General features: G+C 42.5%; 1 protein-coding gene across 1 annotated transcript in view; it reads right to left on the reverse strand.

The window, feature by feature from the left end:
* The window catches only part of COL6A5 (collagen type VI alpha 5 chain), a 131,430-nt gene that overhangs the window by 36,156 nt on the left and 80,825 nt on the right, over nucleotides 1-14,449 (reverse strand). Inside the window, exons 24-31 of the mRNA XM_053903818.1 lie at nucleotides 13,862-13,924; nucleotides 12,228-12,290; nucleotides 10,746-10,796; nucleotides 10,580-10,615; nucleotides 9,117-9,179; nucleotides 7,787-7,849; nucleotides 5,405-5,440; nucleotides 5,239-5,287 (exon numbers count right to left, since the gene is read on the reverse strand). Coding sequence (XP_053759793.1) covers nucleotides 5,239-5,287; nucleotides 5,405-5,440; nucleotides 7,787-7,849; nucleotides 9,117-9,179; nucleotides 10,580-10,615; nucleotides 10,746-10,796; nucleotides 12,228-12,290; nucleotides 13,862-13,924 — 424 coding nt within the window. The remainder of the gene's footprint in view (nucleotides 1-5,238; nucleotides 5,288-5,404; nucleotides 5,441-7,786; nucleotides 7,850-9,116; nucleotides 9,180-10,579; nucleotides 10,616-10,745; nucleotides 10,797-12,227; nucleotides 12,291-13,861; nucleotides 13,925-14,449) is intronic.

Consider the following 14,449-nt stretch of genomic DNA (forward strand, 5'->3'; position numbering starts at 1 on the left):
CACACAGGTGACACTTTGTGTGAAGGTGTTATATGAGTCTCTAGCAGTCATATTTGGTGGTAAAACACTCAGACTTCACAGCCCTCACTCAGTCTGCTATTTAAAAAGAAATTGAAGCGAGTGTCTAGGCTAATGGAACAGTTCTGTATCCTGATTGTGGTGGTGGCTACATGAATCTAGGCATGTGTTAAAACTGAACTCGCACACGACAATTAATTTTACTGTAAGTAAAATTTTAAAACGAATGAAAGGATACGATGGCTTATTGAAGGTTTTGAAAGCTTACGGTCTTCAGAAATCTTCAGAAATGATCTACCAATAATGCTAGTCACTTGGAAGATTTTCATCCGCTTATGCAACAAATATTCATTGAGTAGCATGCAGGGTGATATACACTGTGCAATACAAGCAAAGATGAACCGAATTCAGGACTGCCCTCAAGGCATCTGTCCCAGGGAGGACTGCTATACAGAAAGGTACAGACTGACTACTATTCTTCAAGAGCATTCAGAGGACAAAGCGACTATTTCCCAAGAGAGGGGATTTCAGGGCCTCCCAGAAGCTAGCTTTTGAAGGAAAGCAAGGGTGGCCAGAGGAAGGGAGCAGCAGGACCGCAGCAGGCTTACCATGAGCTGTTATAAAAATGGGGCTCTTTTGCAATTTCTAATTCAGTGCTACTAATTTTATGATAATTTAACTTTAGGAATCTCATAGGGTATCAGCCCTACGTATCAAACCTAACTTTTCAAAATGCTATTAAAGTCAGACCACAGGAAGAGGAACAGGGATTATTTAAGAAATGAACGCCCTCGTCTACATAGACTGCTCTACTATCTTGAATCTGGCTAACTCTTCAAGCGCATTAGACTCTAATAATCCCACACCCCAATCCACTGTTCTCAGCAATTGAATAGGAGACTAGGGTTGATTCAGAGATGGGTTTTGAATCAAGGAATTTTACCGTGAAGAAAAAAATATCAAAGCCAATAATGAAAAAATAAAATATGAGAAATTAAGTAGCCTTAGTCTTCCTTTCTTAGCCCTAACACTAAAAATTATTAAAGAAGTAGTAGGCAAGCATCTTCAAGACTGACCTCTCATCACAGATTTTCCCAGAAAGCAGAACCGATTTCGATTTATTTTTATTTTCTCCTTTTCCTAGTGCCCAACAGGGTACATGATAAATTGAATTCAAATCCCTGAAATTTTACTGGGCACTTACATATATAAAGGGCTTCTGTTTTCGTTTTCCCAGAATTTAGGTGAATGATGTCACTTTTGGATAAGCTCAAACTTTGGGGATAAGTCCCTGTGAGTCTACTTCAGTAGGCTTCTAGAAGACCAGGAGCTCTTGACATTGACAAAACCAGCTTCAGTGGCAATGGAATCCAAGGGATCTAAGGCTGCTAAGCAACACCCACTGCAGTCCAGGTTCCAGAAAGACCATCCACAGCAAGGTCAGGTGTACAAGCAGTGGGCACTTGGTGAGATGTGAGAGAAAGGAAAGGAAACGTTGCCCATCCAAGAAGCCAGTGATCACTGGGTCAGCAACACATCAATTAAAATGTGGTCATTCAGAGCCCTGTCCCTGAATTTCCCAGCAACACGAGCCTACTCTGTGAAGAAATTGAATTGTGAACTCAGACAGGACCTAGAAAGCATAGTAGTGTAAGAGGGCTGGGAGCTGGGTGTCACCAATTCACAATCTGGTAGAAACGTGACATTGATAATTATAGCCATCATCAAAAGATAGATGTATCGGCATAGAAGGAAGTAGTCCTTTTTCCCATGGGGCTAAGAGTTTCTTTCAAATTGGTCTTATCAGAATGCAGTTAATTACTTCAGCAAGAAACACAGTATGGTAAAAATACTCACCATTCCAACAAGCTATAAAAAAGAGAAAGAGAAGAGTCTGTTACATTTTTGGCACACAGACTAAAAATAATCCCCCAAAACAAAATTTCAGCAAACCTTAACATTTTGTTTGACTCTAATCGCAAATGAGGCTAATTCCTAAATAACAGGCAGCTAAGGTCAAAGGACTGAGGAACACATACAAAGAATTCAATTAATGGGTGAACCTTCCTGCCCTTTTCTCCTTGTGAGCCAAGGCCAGCAGACTTCAGCAGAATCTTGCTTGAAATCTGAAACACTGATCACTTGTCTTAGAAGCAGAATAGATGAGCCTTTGATTAAATGGCAAGATAGCTCAAATTCAATTTGTTTCCGTCTCTCTTCTTACAGCCCTGAGAGTCATTCAGCAAGGCACGGCTAAAATATGAGGGCTTATTTTCTTCCCAGATGAACACCTTGGGAACCTCTCTCTTCCTGCAGAAATGTGGGGATTTCCAAATAAACTTGGTCTCTGCTAAAAAATACAGCTCCTACGTTTGAGTGATCTCCATATCTCTAGGGAGGAAGGAGAGCCCCCAAGGGTTTCTCCCGAGCAAAACAGCATCTGGTTTTTCTAAGTGATTTACTCTGTAAGCATGAGACCAATTAGAGGCAAATGTTGGAAATCTTTAGAAATCTTTAGAAAGCACTGGTCTGACAATGTCCTTGCTCATTTGCTTCAAGAAAAGCAAATGAGTCACTCTGATATAATAAAAGATTTTATTAGCATTGGCAACCAGCTAGCCTTCCAAGCTGCCTGCCGTCCCACAGCACTGCGCTCTCTCACATCAACCCCATTAACGCCTTTTGATGGTCTTAATCCTGTGGCTGCGGAGATGCTAACAGCCAGCAGACAGGGCTCCAAACCCACAGTCTCCCCTGCATCTCAAGGCCTGAAGAGGATCCCTTTTTCCTGACTGAGCACTTTCATATGTTAACCTCCAACCCAGCTGTGAGACTAGAAACACAGGCTCTGGAAACGGGCACACCTATCTGGTTTGAGTGTGGCAAACCTTGCCTGATTTGGGGGAAACTACTTGATCTCTTTTAATATGTCTATCTTTCCTAAAAATCTTCTTTACTTGTGCCCTTCCTTCCAAAATTCTCATCATTTGGGCCCTCTTAGTTTATTTGCGACCACCCCCACTCCACATTCCCATCAGCCCCCTTGAGCTCTTATGCTATTTTGGGGATAGGGTCCCAGTGATCAGCTCAGGACCCGGGCCTCATCCCAGTGCTGCAGGACTGAAGGGGAAATGTGTTAGACCAGGAGTCCAACCAACCCAATTAGCTCTGAACATCTGTTGCCCAAATCCCATCTCAGTTTTGCACTCTGGAGTTCCAAGCTCACCGATCAAGCACCCTGTCTGGTTACAGAACCCACGCTCACCCTCACCCTCCACCCCCTAATTTCCTGTCTAATTCCTTTCACTCTGTGTTGGAAAACTGTCTTCGGATCCCTAACCCTCCCTGGGCCAGTACTCACCTCCCCCACCACTTCCTCCTCCTTGGTTCTTCCCTGGGAAGATAGCTTTTGATTTTCCTGAGAAGGACTCCCCTCCCCTACAGTGGCTCTCCTTTCGTTCTCCCCCTGGGGCCCCAGGCCCTGGTTCTCACTTCCTCAGGGTGATGGAGAGCCTTTCTACTTCTCAAACAATGCCTTTCACCCAGGTCCCCTCCCCCGAATCTTCTGTCCTTCCGTTTGTTCTTGCTTTTCAAGTGACCCACATGTGCAGAATTTCCTCATCTCTGCGATGCCATTTTCTGTCCTCTGGCCTCACTTGCTTTGCTAAGATGTCTTCCTGGATTCATCCCTTGGGTTTCTGTTTCTTTCTCTGTCATTTCCCATCCTTAGAACCTCAACCCATCCATGTGGCCTTAAGGACCACAAACATCCCAGTCTCTTCTCTTGATCCTCACCTTTATTACAGCCCACTTCATTAGCTGCCTGTAGATCATTTAATTTAGGGCCCACACAACATTCTCCTGGCTCTGAAATGTTTGAGGCCATCATATTTTCCTACCAATGGATTTCTCTTCACAGTCCCTCCTGCCTTCTCATCTATAGCACTACTTAGCTTCTCCTGCTCTGGCCTTATGCTTATTTTAAACTCAGTTTTGTTGTTCTTTCCTCACCTCACCCTTACAATGACTACGTTTTTATCCAGTGTTCTTCAGTAAGTCTCTCCAATTTCCCCATCTGACATTCTTCTGATTGTGATTGTATCAGCATCATTATAAGCCACAATGGAAGCATGAGGAAAGACAAATCACCTAAAATTCTACCACTCTAACACAGTAAGTTGTTACATTTTTCTCCCTTTGCTTCTAGAACTGGTTTCTATGTATATTTTTAGCTATATGTGAAATAATGAGGATCCAATTTAATTTTCTGCTTTTTATTTTATTTTTTAAATTTTTTATTATATGAAATTTATTGTCAAATTAGTTTCCATACAACACCCAGTGCTCATCCCAAAAGATGCCCTCTTCAATGGCCATCACCTACCCTCCCCTCCTTCCCACCCCCCATCAACCTTCAGTTTGTTCTCAGTTTTTAAGAGTCTCTTATGCTTTGGCTCTCTCTCCCACTCTAACCTCTTAATTTTCTGCTTTTTAATGACAATATTATTCACATTCTGACTGAGTCTTCAAAAAAACCGTATCTGTTTAGTATCTGATCAGATGATGCACCATAAACTAATTAGTCTCTACGTGCAAACAGTCTAAAGGTATGTTCATTTTGCTCTAATGAGTAATGTTTCAACGACCATATTTGCCTATAATTTTTTCTTTCTTTTGCTTTATTTCCTTGGGATAAATGTTCAGAAATGACGTCACTGGGCTTCATCTACCTCATTTCCCCTTCCTCCTAACCAAAGACAATCTCTCTGTTTGTTGACTCCTGCTTTATTCCTCTGGTGAAACTACTCTCTGGCCACTCCCTATCACTTCCCCACAACTAGATTCAAGTACCCCCATCTAAGGAGACTCTATTGACTAAGTAACTAAGCAACTAACCCCAAATCTCCATGCTCGTCCCTTTAACACCATGCCCTCGCAGACCTTTGTACAATATTGTATTAGTGTGAGCTGATTCACACAACTTTGGAGTTGGTTTCCAACCATTTACCATAAGCATGCTTTCTCTCCTGTATGAATTACACTTTACTTACATCCCTCTCCCTCCCACCTTTGATGTGAGCTGTTCTACTGCAAGTACTCAGGACAAGCCTGCTGCAGGGGACATGTGCCACCAGTGGATTCGGTTACTGATTCTGTATACCCACACTACACTCCTCCTAAGTGCTCTCGCCAATCACCGACGCCCTTGTTCCACGACACGCGGATACTCACGGCTATGGTCCCGCATGAACTGGATCAGATCACATTGCTGTAAAGAAAAAAAAGAGAAAGAGAACAGAAACATGAGCACAGCGACCCCTGAGAGGTCATGTTTATTTGCCAGTGGACTGGTTGGGTTTTCATTTGTGAATAAGGAGATACGTACAGAATACACAGGCTTCCCCGCCATGCCTTTCATGCCCTAGGAAAATAAAACCAGAGCAAGTTATTGGTATGTGAATTGGAGTCTTTAGTGACAAAACAAGAGCAAAGAAAAAAAGCACGTTCTTAAAAGCACAGCTGGCAGAGAGCGCTTAAAGTATTCCTGAACAGATAGATTACAATGCTATTTCCCCACTTAAATCAACAGTGCATACTTCTTTCTTTCAGTGTGAGATCAGTTAAGCTAATGTCTTCCCAGAGTGAACTGAATTATCTTTCTAGGTAATAAGTAAAGAAATTAAAGTATTTCTTGAAGATGTTTGTACTCAGGCTATGACACTTAAAAGGTACTTCTCATAAGAAAAGTTGAAATGTAAACAACAGACTTCCCAAAGCATGCCACAAGGAGAGGAATTTACTGAGAATTCAGAGGTACAGATGTATTACAATTCAAGGAGTTGAAAATGCAGGCGGTAGCATACAACTTCTACGTATGTGAAAGAACCAGAGATAATTAGTAGCAAAATGGGCTTTATGCAAAAGAAGAGCATACACAGTGAGCTCATAAATGCTGAGAGGTTATAAACAAAGGAGTACGCATAACTGGGTGAAATGAATCAAGGAGGCTTCCTAAGAAGAGACAGTGCTTTTTTGATAGCTTGAGCTTTTCCCTTTCCCCCTTATTCCTTTTTTCAGGATCAGGCTTCCCCTTGGCAGTGGTTCTTAACATGTTTAACACACCTGGGTCTCTTTGGGCAACTGGTAAATGCTAGTGTGCTGGTTCCAGAAAATGTTATTACAGGCTCACAATCATACAATTTCACTGGCCTCAGAAGCTCAACCAGGGATGTCAGTGTAAGAACCCCTGTTCTAAATGACAACTGGGTCATCTGTTCATCTGTCCTTCCTTCCTTCCTTCCATCCATCCATCCATCCATCCATCCATCCAAGAAACAGTTCATTGTCTGCTGAATGCTGAGTGTTACCTGGAAATGCTGTGGCATCCATAATTCTACCCACTGGGACACAGGCTCTTCTGACCAGAATCAGGAAATTAACTCTCACTAGGAGATGCAGAGGCTCATCCTTCCTTTCATAAGTTATGGCAGAAGACAGAAAAGAACGCACAGCCACTTAAACAGAGAGAGGAACAGTTTCTAGCTAATAAAGAGAGTAGGCAGACCACATCTTGCAGAGGATCAGAGCTGTAGAGAGTCTGTCCTAAAGGACTGAGTTGGAGAAGAACTTGGAGCAAGTTCTGGAGCAGAGGTTGAGGACTGAGAGCCCAAGACAAAGAAGTTGATCTGATTCTAGAAGACCCGAGATAGAGAAGCCACACTCTTGGGACCAGCAGCCCCAGGACAGCAAAACCACACTCTAGGGACCAGCAGGGCCAAGCAACAAGGCCAGGAAGACGCAGGACCCCCACGCGAGAGTTCCAAAATCTGGAAAGGAGATAAATTCAGACCAGATCGGTATGACTCAAAGACGAGATCCTCGCCCACGTGACTACGAATGTTCACCAGGTCCTTAATGTGAAAGACAGAAAGATGCATCACAGCGTCCTCACAGCTAGTTGACTCTCATTCTGCTATCATCCACAAAACATCCATGCTTTTGTTTTCTCTACAAGGTCCCAAGTTAAAGAACTCCTCCAGGTAAGTCTCTAAATGCTCAGAACGCACCAAACAAGGTAAGCAGTTTCTCCACTCTGTACACAATGCTTCCTGCGCCTCTGACACAACACCCAGGTGCTGGCAACGTCTAGTTCTTACCTGACTGTGCTCATCAGGGGAGAGAGATGTGTAAATAAATCATTATGATAACACGAGAAGCACTAAAATAGAGATATGGATGTTTCGTCAGTGGGGGATGTGCCTGCCTCTGCCCGGAATGCTTCCAGAAGTGGTATTTCCCTTCCAGTGGAAGCCTGGTGGGAACTAGCAGTTGTATTTCCAGATCTCTCTAGAGTCTACATTTTGAAGACGGGAAGGCAATGGTGATCTGGGGAACTCTACTGATGTGTCTCACGTGACGGAACTTTGCCAGGACCCCTGTATGAAGCTTATCCCATTCTGATTTTTATAAACTTCAGTAAAAAAAGAAAATAACGGTAACAGCTAATATTTGCACTGAAATTTATCGTTCACAAAGAGTGCTCACATTTGGATATACAATCCTCCCAGCTACCTTTTGAGGTGGTAGGACAGGATAGGTCATTCCCCTTTTAGAGGTCAACTGAGACACCAAGTGACTGGCCCAGGGGCACATAGCTAGCAAGAAGAATTTGGATTTGGATCCAGTGCTCTGACTTTAAATTCTGTACCCCTTCTATTGAATATCTAGAAACCAGTATAGGCTACTTAGCTCTCATGGGTGTACTTACTCTCCGTCCGGGAGGGCCTGGGGGTCCCGGAGGTCCCTCTTCCCCTTTCGAGCCTCTAGTGAGCTGCAGATAGGAATATGCTTTAGTTTCCACACTGTCTATGCATGGAGAATACCTAAGTTTTAATGAGACTTTACAATTTAAAAAAGATTTTTAAAGAAAGCAACCATTAATTCAAGTCAAATAACTTCCTTACATAAAAATATAAATAACCATTCTTTTTTTTTTAATTTTTTTTTACCGTTTATTTCTTTTTGAGACAGAGAGAGACAGAGCATGAACGGGGGAGGGGCAAAGAGAGAGGGAGACACAGAATCGGAAGCAGGCTCCAGGCTCTGAGCCATCAGCCCAGAGCCCGACACAGGGCTCCAACTCACGGACCGCAGGATTGTGACCTGAGCTGAAGTCGGACGCTTAACCGACTGAGCCACCCAGGCGCCCTATAAATAGTCATTCTTAACCATTGGTAAGTATCTATTTCCCTCGTAGCCTCCCCACTTAGTGACATACTTTTCTCTGGCACTGGCTATGCATTTAAATCTAAATTAGACATAAACTAGGATTGGTGCTAAAAAAGAATACTAGAGCGCACAGAGATCTAATTAAAACCCTCCCGTCTACAAAGGATCCATTACAAAAAATTCTCCACATACATAAGAGGACAGGGGTGGGCTGTGTCATTCCCATACTTCAAGGTGATGGATGTGGATGCTGATGAAATTTATCCAGCCAGATGGAAAATATCTGTTGAATTGCATCTCTTTCATGCTGATAATGACCACTGATATTACACTCAAACTTCAAAATGAAAAGATGCTTGTCTCAGCGTTTTGTTTTTTAAAAAAATTGTAACACACTACTCCACACTGTGCTAATTAGAAGATGTCAACAGCCTTCCTTAAAACGAATACCCTAGATGACCTTGGTTCTGAGCAGTGGAATTGTCAGAAAACCCTTAGAGACACAGCGGGAAGATGTCGGCTTCATTCCCACTCAGGGTTAATAGTCTGGGCTTTAATATGTGCCTTAGAAAATACTGGAAGGCACTGACATTTCTTGGAACAGCCAGCTATCAATCTGTAAATCTTTAAAATAGTTCAGATTCATGGAACCATAGAATTTTAGAGCTGAAAGTGACCTTTGGTGTCAAGTTCAAGTCTCATGTTAGAGAAACAGAGACCCTGAAAAGGTGTGGTGAAGGTCACAGAGCCAGGAAGTGGCATTTCAGATGCTCTTGGGTTAGATCAATAATCCACATTTATTATTACAACATAAAAGCCAGAGTCCTCCAAAGAAACATTTATTATTTCTGGAATTACAGGCCACTTACTGTTAATCCCTTAAATCCTTTGTGTCCAGGACCCCCAGGAAATCCAGGATCACCCACATCACCCTAAAGATTCAAATATAAGAAATCAAGATATTAAAATATTTGCTTGAAATAAGAGAAATAATTCTATATAATCTAAAACCTAATTGATCTTATAACTACACAATATATTAAACATTAAATGACATCTTCTGCCGCTTGCTTGGAACAAAGTCACTGACACACTTAAATATTCCCCCAAACTATTCTTAATTTTCTAATACAAATATTTATGCATAAATATCAGTGCAATGGCTACCCAATCAGTTATTAAAAATATCTAAAGCAAGAATGCTTGAAAATCAGGAAAAACATATGGAATATTAACCACAGAAAATACTAAACAATTAATTACTTTCTAAATTTATAAATCACTTCTGAAAAAGCTGAAGGTAATAAAAACTTTACTCTGACCTTGGTGGGAAATTAATTTTAGCACCTATTTATCAAAAAAACCCAAAAAAACAAAAAAACAACTAATCTCACATTTATCCCTAAATTTAAATATGCTCATTTTCTCCCTTTATCAGTAAATTAGAAAATTGGTCTTTTACAGTGAGAACTCTTGTCCTAACAGTTCCTTCTTGCACCCTTCTCTACCTAAGGAAAGAATCTCTTCTGGTAATTCAGCAATTAAAAGCACTTTTAAGAGGGTTCAAAAATTGGCTGTTTTCCTGTAGTTGATTTGATCTGCTTACACATTCAATTTTTTCAATCTATATTTTGCATTTTAATTTGGACACCAAGTATTGGAAAGCCACTCTTCTGGACAGGATGCTTAAAAAAAAAAAAAAAAAAAAAAAAAAAGGAAATCTTATTACTGAATTCCAGTGCATAAAAACAGATATAATAGGAGCTACTCTGACTGAAATATAAGGTTATGTCTGGTTGGAGATCATGGAGACGGATTTTTCAATCTGGTGGGCAATGAGGAATTCTGGAAAACGTGTGATCAGGGGAGAAACATAATTAGGTTACACTGTGGAAAACATCAAGTTGACAGCAGTGTTTGGGATTAACTGAAGCAGTAAGAAGGTGGTAATGGAGACCAATGAGGAGAATGTTGTCACCTTTCAGGGGAGGGGAAGTGAAGGCCACAATAATAAAGAACAAACAGCAATAGCTGAAGCCAAGAGTTTTGAATGAGATTACTGAGGCGAGAAATCCAGAGGACAAGAGGAGTAAACTGGAGAGGAGATCCAGGGGTGGAGTTTCAAGACCAGGGCCATCAGGCAACAAAGGACAGGACTGTCTTTTCCAACTTAAAGATTCATTCATAGTAGTAAGGTCCTTTATTCATGAAGTCCTGGAAAAACAACTGCCCTTCTTCTTTTCCTTCTCCTTCTCCTTCTCCTTTTAACTTCAATTCTCAAGTAGAAAGTTAATATCATGGTAATTTCAAAAGAAGGACATGTGCACAGTACCTTTTGCCCCATATCTCCGGGGAATCCTCTTGGGCCCTACAATTTGCAGCAGAGAACATAAATAAATCAACATACTACTTCTGCAGTATGATTGTTTTTTCTTGTATTATTTACATTTGTCTCATCAATTAAAGAAATAATTAAAGAAACAGTTTTCCATATTTACCTTTACTCCTTTTCGTCCCATTTGACCATAGCCTGGGATGCCATAATCTCCCTGTGGACATACCAGTTCATTTTAATTTCTCAAAAGTGAAACTTAATTGTAATCTATACTGGTGACAAGAGAGAAGCACTGGGCACTTCCAGGTAGAGGGGCCCTTACCAGTGACCTTGAACTCTGGGGTCATGCATATTGTTGGGTTTTCCTCACTTGCTGGTATGTGCCTTGGTACTTTGGCCAGCTCCACTCTGCAAACATTGCAGGAGGCAGAGGGATGGTCCATCAAGACTAATGGAGTCAGTAGCAATTACTTGCCTGGAAAATTAGGAGCTGGTTCAAAGGACATGGGTGAGGAATTCAATTCCCCAAAGACTTACAAATGGCTGAGAGACAAATGGAAAAATGTCATCCTCACTAGTAACCAAAGAAATGCAATTTGAAACAGTAATGAGAAACTATTTTTTGTTAATGAAATGGGTATAGATGAAAAAAAGAAAGTGACAATACCCACTGCTGGTGTGGATGTCCCGAAGCAAGCATTTTCCTACATAACACAAGGGTGCATAGATCACTGAATATTCCTAAGGGCACCTTGCAAAAGAGGTGCATATTCTTTGAACCAGTTATGCTACTTTTTGAAATTTTTACATAGAGATTATGATTTTGTCTAAAAATTCAGATACAAGAATGTTCATTGTGGGCTACTTATGACAGTAAAAAATTAAAAACAAATTAAGTATTCAATAGCAAGAGACTGGTCAAGTGACCTAAGGTACGTACATTCAGTGGAATATTTTGAAGCTATTAAAAAGAATGTTTAGGGGAAAATGTAATAACATGGAAATGTGCTCATGATACACTGTTAAGAGGGAAAAACAGAGTGATTTTTTTGGTATCTCCAGGATGTTAATAACGAATATTTCAAAATAGTGAGATTATGGGTCATTTTTCTTCCCCTCTTCCCATCTGTTAAGCTTGGTAAATTTTCTACAATATGTATATACAACATTTATAATAAACATTATTTTTTGAGAAGAAATGAAAAAATGTTCCTATATTGGCTGCTCCATGCACAGAGACCTTAGCATGGCAAGAGCCACTAGAACAGACGACTCACTTCTTGGATCTACCTCCCTCTTGTTCTTGCCCTAGAGTTTTGCAAGACAGGGAGAGAAATGCATAGTGCTGTTTTTCAGTGGACATCCATTGACATGGCCGTACTGGTTGTGAAAATACTGAAATGTTATCCATTATCCCCTCTGCATGCCCCCTTTCTCTCTTGCCGTTCTCTCTTCTTTTAACAGACAGACTAGCTATAGAATGAGAGCTGCAGGGGGTGGGAGAAATTCCCCCACATCTTCCTAGGAGGTCCTAAAATACCTTTAATACTCCAGGTGCTTAGGCTGATGGCCTCAGTTCCCTTCTCTTTACCTCAGAACTAAGCACTTGGAGCTGCGAAAAGAGAAGGGTCCTAAAAGCTCATACCTGTTTTCCTCGCTGTCCAGCTGGCCCCACTGGCCCTGGATCTCCAAGAATTCCATGTTCTCCCTAGTAAGTGAGACAAAAAGGGCTTCAGGTCAGTAAAATCCAAACTGGCTCCCACTGTAGGAGGTTGAGACGGGAAATCTTAAGGCTCTCAGTGAGGGTTCAGTGCTCAGCCAAGGCATGGGGTGTAGGAAACCAATAATGATCTTTCCAAAGGCGAGCAGAAAATGTCAGCACAGCCCAAGCACTGCTTTCCTGGTATTCTAGAAGGACTGAAGGAGAAGGGAAAGAGTGGAAAATTTACTCCAGCGAAAGTTGCTTTATTAGCTGATTTGTCTGCCCATCCAACAAGTATTTATCGTCCTGGAAAATGAACTACTGAATATGATAGATGTGGTCCTGCCTCAGCAAAAATAGTCTGGTTGGAAAGAGAGACAATTAGACAGGCAGAAAATTATAAACCCAGGATGCCATGCCAGTGAAGGGGAGGGGAATCTAAATTGGATTTGATAAGGGGCACCTGGATGGCCAGACTTCAGACTTCAGCTAAACATCCGACTTCAGCTCAGGTCATGATCTCACGGTTGTGAGTTCGAGCCCCACATCAGGCTCTGTGCTGACAGCTCGGAGCCTGGAGCCTGCTTTGGATTCTGTGTCTCCCTCTCTCTCTGCCCCTCCCCAGCTTTCTCTGTCTCTCTCTCTCTAAAATAAAGAAACATTACAACAAAATTTCTTTAAATAAACAAATAGATCTGGTGGGGTTAAGGAGGCGGGCTGCCTGAAGCACAGGAGCAGGGGTGTGAGGTTTGAGGGCGGAGTTGTGTGAGTGGAAGAAGGAACTGCAGGAGGGGTGAGGGTGGTCACGGTCGGGGTAGAGGAAAGGCATTGTTGAGAAGCCTGGCGTGGGCACGTGGGAGGGAAAAGAGCTCTGAAGCCTCAGAATTAAACAGGGTCAGGGGGCCTTCCAAGCTACTTTAAAGTCTAGAGCTTTTCCTAAGAGCTACGGGGAAATTAAGACTGGCTGCCTAATTTGTGGGGCTCGGTGCAGAATGAAAGCGTAGGTCCCATCCTCAAATATTAAGACTTTCAAGATGGTGACAGCAGGACATGAAACCAAGCATGGGGCCCTTCTAAGCTGGGCCCCCAGGGTGACTGCACAGCTGCCAGTCACAGCTGGCCGTGGGACAGGGAGCCGCTTAAAGGTGTTAAGCAGGGAGTGGGATTCTGAAGAGGCCAACAGTCCGCTGTCTGACAGTCTCCAAAAGAGCCACATCAGAGACAGTAGGGTGAATGAGAGAATGGTATGCACAAGCAGATTGAGTCTGGACACCCCCTTCTGGACTCTGCCCCGTGCATACATTCATGCCTGCAGGAAATCGGGGAGTTGAAGAGAGTTTTCAGAGTTATTTCACCACGCGTGAGATCACAGTGTCTCTCCTGGTGAAACAGGGCAGTGTCAGGAAGAGATAAGCGTTTAGAAATTCTTTGCTCAGTGGAAGCAAAAGAATGTATCGCAGAAAGCAGGTGGGGGGGGTTGAGGGTGCCCCTCTCCTGCGAGGAATTAATATGGAAATCAAGAAAAGAAGGGCAGTACTTTTTTCTCAGTATTTAAATCTATAGGAGATGACACTTACTTTTTTCCCTGCGGGTCCGGGATTTCCAAGGCTCCCTTTAGCTCCCATCGGCCCAGGAAAGCCCTGAACGAAAATGGGAGACACGTATGTGGGTGTTGCAACAATTCTTAGAAAGCCCCTTAGATCAGTTTCGCTTTTCTTCGTGTCATTTCCAACAGCTCCTTGATGCCTGCTTAACAAGAGACCCAGCCACCCAGGGGAGAGAGACATCTGTGCTGAAAGCAGGTGACTCGGCTTACAGTCTGGCTTAGAGGACCACAAATCTTCATCTGCGGGGACACCACTAGTCCGCCCGGGGCCTTCGTGAGAAACAGAAAGGGTGCTCTTGACAGGACATATGCTATTTCTACATGCGGCACATTGGTTGGAATGTACTGATTTTGTGAGAACGAGACATTGCCCCTCGTGAGCATTACACCGTGCGCGCATCTGGAACTCTATGCACAGTGTGTTTCAGTCCCAATCTGAAAATGGGCACAAGTGTCTTCCACAAACATGCCGGCATGATAAGGAGGCAAACACAGGTGTTCCTTCTGAATTCTCGCTGTCGGAGCTGAAGAACTGAACAGATTCAGAACATTTTTCATA

Source organism: Panthera pardus, unplaced genomic scaffold (genome assembly GCF_024362965.1).
Source record: "Panthera pardus isolate Hobbes unplaced genomic scaffold, ASM2436296v1 HiC_scaffold_16, whole genome shotgun sequence".
NCBI lineage: Eukaryota > Metazoa > Chordata > Mammalia > Carnivora > Felidae > Panthera > Panthera pardus.